Source organism: Pecten maximus, chromosome 11, assembly GCF_902652985.1.
Source record: "Pecten maximus chromosome 11, xPecMax1.1, whole genome shotgun sequence".
NCBI lineage: Eukaryota > Metazoa > Mollusca > Bivalvia > Pectinida > Pectinidae > Pecten > Pecten maximus.
In genome coordinates, this window is record NC_047025.1 from 12,005,714 (window position 1) to 12,018,340 (window position 12,627).

The 12,627-nt window shown below is 35.2% G+C and overlaps 2 protein-coding genes across 2 annotated transcripts; both read left to right on the top strand.

Annotated features, from left to right (window-relative positions):
• Window positions 1-286: 286 nt before the first annotated feature.
• On the top strand, window positions 287-1,309 carry LOC117338437 (FMRFamide receptor-like). Its single transcript, XM_033899789.1, has one exon. The coding sequence runs from the start codon at window positions 287-289 to the stop codon at window positions 1,307-1,309; it is 1,023 nt and encodes a 340-aa protein (XP_033755680.1).
• Window positions 1,310-5,126: 3,817 nt separating this feature from the next.
• On the top strand, window positions 5,127-11,137 carry LOC117338361 (fatty acid hydroxylase domain-containing protein 2-like). Its single transcript, XM_033899686.1, has 5 exons — window positions 5,127-5,200; window positions 5,733-5,854; window positions 6,740-6,945; window positions 8,676-8,948; window positions 9,694-11,137. The coding sequence occupies exons 1-5, from the start codon at window positions 5,140-5,142 to the stop codon at window positions 9,818-9,820; spliced, it is 789 nt and encodes a 262-aa protein (XP_033755577.1). The 5' UTR covers window positions 5,127-5,139; the 3' UTR covers window positions 9,821-11,137.
• The last annotated feature ends 1,490 nt before the right edge of the window (window positions 11,138-12,627 follow it).

Below are 12,627 nucleotides of genomic sequence, written 5' to 3' on the forward strand. Positions count from 1 at the left end.
AAATCAACGCCAACATATGTACCTTTACAGCAAATGATTATTTATACATGCTGTTAGTTATACTATTTTTCTACACTGTATGTGCTATTTCATACATTTTTGTGACTAGCATTGTATGCGTTGTCGGCGGTTCAGAATCAGGCTGGAAGCAATTATCAGTTTTATAATCATTGTTGTTCCGATGTAAGAGTGTTTTGAACTTTTTGGCTGAAAATTATAACTACATGTACATGAAAATGCATATGGCAATTTAACGCAACAATATTTTACAACTTTCAGTGGAATTATGGCAGGCCAGAACCTGAGTCTTCAGAATCAAAGCTCAGACCTATTCAACACCAGTAATCTTGTCAACAATTTCACCGACCATGGAGAAGAGGGCAATTCTGGGTTCTACTATTACCTTTATGAAATCGTTTGGCCAATCATGACGTCACTAGGACTTTTGGGCAACACTTTGTCATTCGTGGTTTTACTCAAACTGTCGAAACTATCCTCGTTCTATCTGTATCTCGCCTTTCTCGCATTATCCGACTTTGGCTTACTGATAAACGGGGGGATCTTTCGCTGGCTGGAAATGTCTGGAATATACCGACCTTATAAAGGCTTTGAGAGAATGATGTGCTCTGAATCGTTTGCCACAACTCTCATATTCTCTCAGCTATCGTCCTGGATAACTGTCGCCGTCACCGTTGACCGTTACATAGCAGTCTGCCACCCTTTTGCTGTCGCCAATTACTGCACCAGAAAGCACGCGGTGATTTACGTCCTTGTAGCCTTTCTTGTTATATCGGCGCTGAATTTACCAAACATTTGTCTCCAGTGGGACCATGAAACCTCGACCTGCGTATTCCCAGGGTTCACCAATGACTATTGCTTTAAATACAGAAGTTATATAGACCTGTTTATGTATATTTTAGTTCCCTTCTGTACTATCTGTACCGTCAACTCTTTAATAGTACGCGGGCTCTACAGCGCAGCTGGCAGGAGGCGCTTTCTGACGGCAGGCAACAACAGCTCGTCCGCTACTACCGCTAAGAAAGATTCCACCGCGAAAACAGTCACCACGTTGTTTACCGTTACTGCGTGCTTTCTCTTTCTAAATATTCCATTCTTAGGCGTTTCTTTATACGAAATTGCTTACGGTTATGGATGGCATTCTATTCCAGGCACACTGGCAGATGTGTGTTCCTTTTTGAATCATTCCGTAAACTTCATCCTCTACGGTTTATCTGGACAACGGTTTCGATCCATGTTTGAAGAAACTTTCGTTTGCCGACGCATCTTGCGGAGGCGAACCACACAATGAACACTATAGATTCGGACAAGGAAGACTTTGTTTCCAAAGCACTTATTTTCGGCAATGAATGAAGACGATCTTTAATTACGATCGTCGTCCTTTTTTGGCCAACCTGAAGGAGGACAACCGCTCATTGAGAACTAGTGTTGCGGATACAAAGGGTAAATACGGTGGAAGAAGTAATCCTCTTGATCATATGACATAGCAGAAGTGTAGGAGATAGTGTTTGGTATACATAGTGTATTGCCGTTTTATCTGACCTAGAATAGAGATAACAAAGTAAAACAACTTCAGAAAAAAAAACAAAAAAAACCCCACATGTACTCTTTCTTGAAGTCGACTGCAGGCAGATTCTCATTGTTTCAATATCGTAGTCAAAGGGATGTCATAAGGAATGCTTGTATATGTTCCAGAGTCGTTCCATGTAGGTTTTAGGTTCACTTTTTTAGGTTTTTAGGTTTTAAAAGTTGATTGCAGTTTGATTATCTACACACGTAGTTTTAAGCAAAATATAGATCTTAAGATAAGAAACAATATTTGTATTCGTTTCATATGTTTTACGATTGAAGATTATTACTTAATTGGTTTTCGATGCATAGGCATCAAAGTAGAAAATTCTAACATTTATAGACTATTGTGATATGTAGTTTATTTAATTCCATACTGTAAAAAATATGTTCAATTTACAACGTCAAGTGTATTTTTGATCATTGTGCAATGATGTTGACCAAACAAAAGTCGAGTGTCAGAATTCCTCAAGCTAGTCACCAACGTATGATTATGAAAAACTAGTCGATTAGATATAACGTCATCAAAACGCTCTATTTTTCGTGAAAGCCGTATAAGATCAGTTTGCGAAATCTACGTCATACAGTTTCAAAGTTAATCCAGTAATTTTTACGATTGGTCGGAGATTTGATGTTTTACTAGTGTAAATATTCAGATATATGTTGTTTTGTAACATCATTATATTTCTAACTTAAGTTAATGTTTAGCTGGTCACGTGTGGCGAAATAATAAGTGTAAATATTGAGATACAGTATATATATGTATATGTTGTCGTGTTAGTGAAATGTGTTACTTTGGCATGAAAAGCGATGTAGCAATTATAACGACTATGAATATTACTAGACAGCTCAACGCTAATATTTATGTGTACTACATCTTATGACTATGTAGTTTAGTACAGTATTTGATTGAAAAATCGCGTTATCATTAATTGACAGAACAGCTATTTTGACGGTGAACTATAACCGTTCTTTTAGCTTTAGTTATGACGTCATAATGTGACGCAATGGCTGTCATTTACAGTCTATGAAAATATTTTAGTTAGTTTATATCGTGTCAATGGCATGCAAGTGGGAACATGGTGATGTAACATTTTACAAGAATTTTTTAAGATCTCTATTGTGCAATGAAGTAAACTTTTGTTAAAACCAAAATGAATGTATATAAACGTTTGTGTATTTCTATATTGTATATTGCTTCGAAATATTTATGGATGTTGTAGTATGTAATAAAGTGAAAAACGTAAAAAATCATTCTATTCTGCTTTTAATTTTGGGGGAAAACGAGAGAAAATACGAAAGGTAAATAGAATCATGATTTCAATAATGAAATTATATGGGGATTCCCGAAAAGATAAAAGGAAAACAAGACCATGTGTTTTCGAAAGAGTAAAGCTGAATTACTACGACACCCATCGAGTCGTTAAATTCGACCATTGCCAAGATCTCAATGTGAAAATCGGTTACAGAAATAATAACAAGGACATGCACGTTGATAGCACACTGGACTTCAGGTAAGACGTGAACATTATACCTGCTGCCTCTAATTGTAACATCAATTATAACAAACTTGATCGCAAATCCTCTATGTATCCTACTTATAATGGATATAAAATATCATGACTCTAAATTTTGCCTTGTCTAGGTTTAGACAAGGTTTTTTTTTGTTTTTTTTTTGTTTTTAAATCTAAGTTAATAACCAGTGTTACGTGATAATAAGAGAAAGATGAATCCCAGAAGCTAAGTTCAAAACACAATTTAACGATGTATACAAAACTAAGCAAGTTACATATATAGTTCACGATTAAAATTAAGTGGTATACAAGATGGTGTATTAAATCAACACTGCTAATTACTTATCTGATAACAGTTGTCCTTGAGTAATCCTTTCCTCTCCGTTTTTCCTGAATCAAGAAGGTTTATAAATCCCACAGTTCACAGTTCCAGACAATTAATAATCCAACAGAATTCAAATAGCTCTCCTTGACAATTGTAAACCAATTCTTAGTATCAGGCATTTTGTATCCAATAGAATTCATATAGCTCTCTTTGACAATTGTAAAATAGTTCTGAATAACAATTTGTCTCTCGTGGTATATATGTTATATTGTCAAATCTTTCAAGTACATTCTCCAACCATCTCTTTTCTAGATTTCTCTAACACACTTCTTGTAAACAACTACTTTTCAATAAATACTTGTAAACAAAATATAATGACACATCTCTTTTCAAGAACGAGTTATATATTTCTGTAAGGGTTGTCTCCCTTTAACCACTGGTACATGTAACACCAGAAATATAACTTTTAAAATGAGACCCCGACCCGAGACAGACCGGAAGCTGAGTTTAAAAAAAAAAATATTACTGATACTAATCGTTCAAATAAGGTAACTGACAGAATATCACCTTCCTTGGTCTCTTGGTTATTGTGAAGAAGTCGTCTAGTGATTTTACAGACGCCTAACCCATGTGATCATGACCTTGACTGTGTGCTGAATCATTCATTTTTACAAACTTGATAGCCAATAATTTTAACACCCTACAAATATCGTTCAACAACTTGCACATTTTTTTTTTTTTTTTTTAAGTTTGCTACCCAAAATAGCACTTGAAAATGTCACCCCTATCATAAACCCGAATTTGACCTTTTACAAGAAAATGTTTCCTCCGAAAAGAGAAAACAAAATGTTGATTTACAAAACATTTCCAGAAATGAGTTTAATAGACACAAATTAAAGAGTTGCATATGGCTAAAGAATATGACGTCATGTCGGCCATTTCGTTTTTCCCCAACGATGTCATATTTAATTTGACAATTGAATGCAAAAAATATCTTACAGATATTTAACATATTAAACATGAGTTTAAAATTGTTGACAAAATGACCTTGACCCATATACCAGGTTACATACATGTATGTCTAGATATTCATACAAAATCCTACCAACAAAGTGTAATGCCCTGTAACGATACAGGCCCCTTGGACCTCTTGCATTGTATACTATGAAACGGACAAGACATTTGAAAGAAACACATTTTTTTCTTGTAGTGTGACCTTACAAACTTCGGCAATATTATAAAAATACAAAATAAGAAGTATGCTGGAAATGAAAATAAGGGATCTCCCTATAAAGGAAACCACTGTAATCAAATGTGATCAGAAACCTATATATATATATTATATAGATATTATTAGTATGTCTGTCTGTGTGTCTATCTGCAACAGTCACGTGATTATGTGATCAAAATATCTGATGGACAGAGATAACTTCAAACATTTTGATAACAATTGAGGCTTACTTTCGGAACATATTTCTGTTATTGTAATCTCCCATTTCAAAAGTGAACCGGGTGTATTTTTGAACAACATTACATCTTCACATGCGAATTAATTTATTTGTACAACAAAGCATTTAGCTCGTGTTGTTATACAAATGGTTCATTTAATTAAACTTTTATAAAGCTAACAATGCTCGATCTAACAACCGAGAAAAGTTGGATAACATTATCAGGTACGGTATGTACTATATATATAGTCGTATCGTACACAAAATGGCGGACACTTCGACACTGGTTGATTTCTTTCAGTCAGAGTGGTTTCAAAACACAGCAGGTAACATGGAAATAGCTACCTAATTTGTATAAGATCGGCGAGGGTTTGGGAGGAAGATTCATTTTAATGCTATTATTATTAACAACATAATCGTGTAGTTTGTACGAACGAGAGAGGTAAACAATGCTAAGTTATTATGTGTAGAAAGTGATTACTAAACTAACTTTCATTTCAAAGTCATAACACATTATTTTGTCATCGTGGTGATTACGTACACTACGATAAATAATACCTTCACAGTATATTGTGAGGTATGTAGTACAACAGAAATGCATGGTTAGCTTCACGTTTTGGGTGGCAGTTTGTGTACCATTCAAAGGGAGGTAACTCGTATAAGATATGTAGAATTCATTTTACTATCTCGATGTTAAGTTATTGCATATGACCAAAACCAGTACATTTACATTTACCATCGTTTATGTAATACATAGATAAATAAATAAATCTTTGCATGGTGTTTAAGTGTATAGAGACTTGTATGTGACCCATATATGGGGCAAACAAATTATTTTGATGCATGTACATATTACAGGTCTCAGTACTGTGTTGGTCGTTGCCTACTTTGGAACCGGATTTCTTTTCTTGATTCCGGATCTGACTGGAAAACCAAAATGGGTGCTCAAGTTTAAGACGCAATCGCCAGACAATTTCAAGGTAGTTCAAATAATTTCAAAGCATGTAAACACGTAGTATTACATATCTATTGATACCAATAGACTGATAGGCTTCGAAACGCTTTAATATTAAAGAACAAAACGATTTTTTAAAAAGTGGAATAAACCTTACCACTAACCATGCGTTCAAGAAAAATATTTCGGATCATGAAGTAAGTGTTATTCAGGTGTATGCCACTGCAGAATTTTATCAATAACTAAAAAGAGAGAAAAAAAATTGATCGATAGAAATAAATAAAAATATATATAATTATATACCTCTCTGATGTGGATTAATAGATATATTTATGCGCTTATTATATTTTTAGATTTAACGAGAGCCTTTGTCAAGAGTTGAACTTCAAAAATCTTATTCAGAGATTTGAGATTGCTCTTTGTTGATAAAGTTTATTCGTACCATTTTTTAGAGGGAACATTTCTAAAGTCGTACGAATGAGATAAAACGTCGTATGAACAAGATAAAAAGTCGAACAAACGAGTTAAAAAGTCGTAAAATTGACACGAATAAGCTTTCGTAGTTTATGCATTGGCAATACTGATTATTTCACAATTATTTTGCCTCCAGGACATACAAATTGCAAGGCGTGCAAGATGATAACGCAATATAATTGTTCTACGTAATTACAATTTTTATAACTGCCGGGGAATTTTCTTTCCCAAGGTAGATAAAGACGATTTATTTTCATACAGGGCAGATGTGTGCAAACGTTTCAACCATGCTATTAATATTCTTAACTTCTTGGGGAAAATCCGAACCCAAGTACAAATATCCTTAAGTTGTCTGATCAATCGTGCGGACTGCCGATCATTTGTCAACTTAATTCGTCATATATTACGTCATCTTATATAATTTCGATATCTGCAGGTGACAGGAAATGACGTCATGAAGGTTCTCCGCCAGTTGACTATCAATTCCCTGTTGATCCATCTGCCCTTTATGTTTATCTACTATCACCTCCAGGTGTTGAGGGGCTGTGATCAGACCCTCAAGGTCCCAGAACCTCTGTCATTGGTCAGAGATATCACTCTTTGTGTCCTCCTAGAGGAAGTGACGTTCTACTATTCTCACCGGTAAGTTGTAAAACGTTCTTTGGAAATGGTCTTACTGTAGTGGGCGGAGTTTGGCAGAACTAGTTCATTCATGGGTAAATTTATCGATTTTTTCGGCAAAGATCGGCTTGAAAATCTACGTAATAGTATCGAAGTAAGAAATTGATGTTTGTACAATTGTACAGTCAGACAGATTGATAATTTGAACATCAGAAACGAATAATCTGTTGTCGGGACCTCCGTTTGATTATGTCCTGGCTGTATCTAGGATCACAGGTATACGAACGTCATAGGAAGAATATGTTTTTAATGAGGGTTTCCGGAAACGAAACATTTTATAATATAATGTCAAAGAGCTAGTATGATCAAAATGCCTGTCCGGAAAATCAACGATAGCCCCCTCCCCCATCTCTCTCTCTCTCTCTCTCTCTCTCTCTCTCTCTCTCTCTCTCTCTCTCTCTCTCTCTCTCTCTCTCTCTCTCTCTCTCTCTCTCTCTCTCTCGCTCTCTCTCTCTCTCTCTCTCTAATTAAATCATCTCAAACTAAATGAAAGCATAACCACATCAGCGAATGGTATCCCACCAGAGGATGTAATCTACATTCAGAGAATTAGTAGCAAATGTAGATGACAGTTTATTGTTCGTACACAGTATTCGGACTAGGGTAGACATACGGGAAGGTCAGTTGGGGCTTACCATATTGGATATTTGATCTTTGCTTACACGGCTGTATATGTTCGCATCTGTGTTTGAAATTATAACGGCATCCTTACTTGCAAAAACCTACTTCTGTATACGAAAGAAAATTGATTTTTTTTCAGTTGTACATATTTTCTACAATGATTCATATATCGCTACAGCCGTTTCATGCTTAACATTTTTTTAAAATTAAAAATGCTTCAGTACATTCTAAACATTTAAAATATTCTAAGCATTTAAATATTGATTTTGTTTTGAAAGTTTAACGTAAAATACTGATATAAATTAGATTTTAAGTCTTAAATTCCAAGGAAAATATGTAAGAGGTAACTCTTGATTTGTCTCCTCTGGCAGATAACGTAGTTCATCCCTCCCCAGTACAGCTACTAATACCTTCTATAGCCGGTACCGAACCCTGCAATTATTGTCGCCCTCCAGTTTGTACTGAAATCGTCCAGGTAAACGGTGACGAAAAACCAGCAACACCCGATATTTCATTGATTCGTATCTGTTAATCTAATTTCATATTAAGTGGAAGTTTCACGTTAAATAAAACTAGACAACACTGGTCAACATCTGTACCCTTCAACTCACCCTACTCTCTAGTAGCAGACATTCCACGGTGTAATGTTCGAAACTTCATTTTACACTAAACAATGAAATGGCCTGGCTTATAATTGACTATCCCTGGGCCTGATGAATGTTTTATTCCGGTGAAAATAGAAAATATTCTCAAAATGTACAATAATTTAGTCTTTGCCGGTTATCGTTTTTGAAGATATTCCTTATTCGTTTTCATTTTTACGGAATAAAAGTCCTGGAAGGAGCAAGTGGCATGAGCTTAAATATGTTTTATCAAATCGGTAATCTCTAATTTTTTTCACAATTTATGCACATTTTGTAGCACTGATGTCTGAATTCGGGAATAGGAATCAAATATTAAAGCAAAATGATGTTTCTACATGGGAGATAAGAGTAGACATTAATCAGATCTTTAGATTATAACGTACATTTAATTATTTCTAACAGTCAGATTTGTTTTGGTTATTCCAGAATTCTCCATTCCCCGTTCATGTACAAACGATATCATAAGCTACATCATGACTTCACGGCGCCATTTGGCCTCGTTTCCGCCTACTCGCATCCTGTAGAGTTCATGTTCTCCAACCTCGGCACCGTGATGACGGGTCCCCTCGTGGTCGGATGTGACGTAGTAACTTCCGGTGTGTGGCTCTTCCTGTCCGTCGTGGTGACAGTCATACATCATAGTGGCTACCATCTACCTTTGTTACCGTCACCAGAGTTCCACGACTATCATCATTTGAAGTAAGTGAACATTTAGAGTTATCCCCCTTTGATATTAGTTGTCCATTAATTTTGATTGATTAAAAAATAAAAAATAAAAATAAGGGGTTAATGGTAGATTTTTACCACAGTTATCATTACCAAATAGTTTAGTTTAGACATATATATTTGTTATAAAGAGACGAGAGTTTGGCGCAAGTTCTAAAAGGTCTATATTATTTTTTAGTAAGCTGTTATAGTAAAGTTTACGATATGTGTGTATGTTGACAACAGCGTAGATATGCAATAGCAGAACAATGTTCAATAATCATGTATTTACTTCATTCGGATCTGTCTGATTTTATCAATCACAATTTGTTTGCAAATAATTGCCCCAATGGTACCTCTACGAATGATGACATCACAGATAGCAGGTAACCAATCATTGTGTATAAATATTGCTAGCGAGCCAATCAAAGTAGACATACTATTTATATACATGCGCTATCCCCACAATATGGTTGGCACAACGAGAAATTGTAATGAACAAATTATTTTTTATGCTATCATCAAATTCTCGACCTGTGCATTGTATCATTACTGCAACAGATTCACATTAATCTGTATTTATAAAATATGGACTGGAAATAAACCGAATTCTTAACGTCATATACGACTTTGGAATTTACATGGATACAGTAACCATAACAAAGTTTAATTTAACAATTTTAAAAATAAGTTGTGCTATAAAAATGTATATTTACATCCTTGTTATTCTCTTTGTCAGATTTACCGGTAATTACGGGGTCCTAGGTATCCTAGACTGGCTGCATGGCACAGACAAGCACTTCCGAAAAAGTAAACAAAGCAGACGACACAAAGTCATTTTCTCTGCGCGGGAACTAATTGGCTAAGGGCAGGGACGTACATGTTTTCCTAATGAGGCTGATTATGAGATTATCTTCCTGGTATCAAATATGCTCCAAACGGACCCATTTTACCGGTTGTCTTAATTATAAGACTTTATCGTTTAAGGTTATGCGTTTGATTATTACTGGACTCATTTAAGGCGCATATACGTGTATATTGGTGATTATATACATTGTGGATGAAACATCTCATCAATTTTCTAGTCAGTCCCATTTTATATGTTGTGGAAACATTCAAACATGTCACATTACTGACTCTTGATGCATCCTAAGGTCTTCTGGGGATTCTGATAAAAAAAACAACAACTGTTTATGTGTTAGCCCGAGTTTCCTCTGACCCTGACACCAGACTTAGACATTCTGAGAGCTAGATGTCTAGTGTCAGGGCATGAGGAAACTTAGGCTGTTTATGTTTGCGTTTTAATTAATTCAGATTAACGTCAGATTAGCCTTATATATAACTATGTATTGTTAAAGTTATTCAAGTAAATTGGTTGTACACAATGATTCTTAGTCTTTGTATGAAACTAAATAAGTCATTCGCCAAAATTTATTATCAACGTAAGTGATTTTAAATTACTAATTCTTTTAATACCAAAAACGATACTTAGAACAAAGTGCAATATAGTTTTGGTCGTTTATAATCCGACCTTGCTTGTATATACCTTAACGTAACAGAATTATAATAAACAAGTTTTTGTTACATTCCTATTGAGACATGTCTGTTTACTGAAGATTAATGTAGTTGTATTGAATTATTTATTTTTTTCTTCTTTTCCTTGTTAAATTAAAAAATGATGATAATGGGTTCTTTTCATTATTACCTTATTTGATCAAGTGGCGAAGATGTACACAAATAAATGTGTAATATTTATATATCGTTATGAATATCGATTCCTTGTCTGATAATCAAATCCATTATGAGATATTGCTAAGTTTTTGTTTGTCTACCTTTTGAACGAAAATGAAAAGTAAATGATCCTATCACTGAGTATAGGAACGTCAATAATTTTACATTCTTTATAATTGGTACTTAGAGCAAAGTGCAATCAATGTTTGTCGTTTATATTTTGAGAGTAGACCTTCGCTTTACAGAATGATATTAAAGATGTTATTGGCTGTGTTAGGTACATTTGTACCACTATTTCTGATGGTATGGTGTACGCTTAACACTGAACCGAACAAAGCTATTGCTGAAGATGAACAAACTCAGATGATTGTCATAGAGATTGTCTGTATTCTTTGATTGTATTTCAAACGAGTATATGATTTTTTTCGTTTTTATTAAAATTATGATAATTATTTCAATTTTTTGTGTGTTTTTTTTTCTATTTTTGGGCATATTCAGTGCCTAGTTGTGATGTCACTTCAATGTTTTTCATTTCTGTCTTTTACAAAATCACAAGATATGTACATATATCTACTGATAATCTGCATCTAAATAGTCAGTTGAATTTCTCTTCAAATTTCATATAATACATTAATGAGTCATGTAGACTTCAAATTGATAAAAAATATTTAATAAAACCTGACATCTCCTGGAGTCGTATGCGCACGTTGATCAAGGAAACCAATAAAGAGCTAGTGGAGAAGAAAGAGAAAAGACAGGAAAGGAGGTATATGAAAAAAAATCTAAGTGTTTCAAATTGGGTAGCAGAACAATTTTAGTGTTTCAATGTAGAAGATACAGAAGAACAGTCCGGATTCCGTAGAGATCTTTCTTATTCTTGACTCCTTGGATAAATTGCAGTGGGGTACAGCATGTCGTCTTTGGCTTTTCATTTTTCATTTACAGAAGGCTTCGTAGAAACAAACCTCCACCTAACAGGGTCATCACAAAATAACCCATGCACGACCCTAGAGGATCACCACACAAAACCCCCGACCCTTTAGGATCAACACACAACCCCCGACCATGTAGGATCGTCTCACAACCTTTGACGCTGTAGATTCGTCACATAACCTTTGACCCTTTATGATTATCACTCAACCTTCGACCCTGTAGGATCATCATTCAACCTCGACTCTGTAGGATCATCACTCAACCCTCGACCATGTAGGATCGTCTCACAACCTTTGACGCTGTAGATTCGTCACATAACCTTTGACCCTATATGATTATCACTCAACCTTCGACCCTGTAGGATCATCATTCAACCCTCGACCCTGTAGGTTCGTCACACAACCTTTGACCCTGTAGGTTCGTCACACAACCTTCGACCCTGTAGGTTCGTCACACAACCTTCGACCCTGTAGGTTCGTCACATACATGTAACCTTCGACCCTGTAGGTTCATCGCACAACCTTCGACCCTGTAGGTTCGTCACACAACAGGCTTAGCACTGGACGGGTTTCCTGTATGGCCATGATAAGTGTTTCATGAACGTTAACCAGACTGAGTCCAGCAATCATGGAGTCTCTGTTCAGTCCTGTGTGTTCTATTACGATTGTTGGACATAAGGATTGTTGCAAAAACTCACATCACAGAACTTTGTCCTGAATTTTGTTACGTGTATTCGCTGATTAAGAGTCCAAAATGAATTGTTCACACATGATTACATGACAGCTATAAAATATCATAATAAAAACATTGGTGTCCGTGTTGTAATATTTTATTACAATGTGTAAGATAACACAATGTTACATTTCAGATCATCACCAGAATCTGTACATTCATACTCTTGTCATGGCGTCTTCTTGTATATATATATTTACATCCAAGTTTCTCAATGTAATATTCGTGTGCTCTCGAATGCTAGCAAGTTTGTTGAAAGGCATAAAAAATCAAAGAG

Coding starts and splice junctions, on each gene's coding strand:
- LOC117338437 (XM_033899789.1), top strand. CDS start 287: ATGGCAGGCCAGAACCTGAGTCTTCAGAATCAAAGCTCAGACCTATTC.
- LOC117338361 (XM_033899686.1), top strand. CDS start 5,140: ATGGCGGACACTTCGACACTGGTTGATTTCTTTCAGTCAGAGTGGTTT. Junction 5,201..5,732: donor GTGGTTTCAAAACACAGCAG/GTAACATGGAAA, acceptor TACATATTACAG/GTCTCAGTACTGTGTTGGTC. Junction 6,946..8,675: donor ACGTTCTACTATTCTCACCG/GTAAGTTGTAAA, acceptor TGGTTATTCCAG/AATTCTCCATTCCCCGTTCA.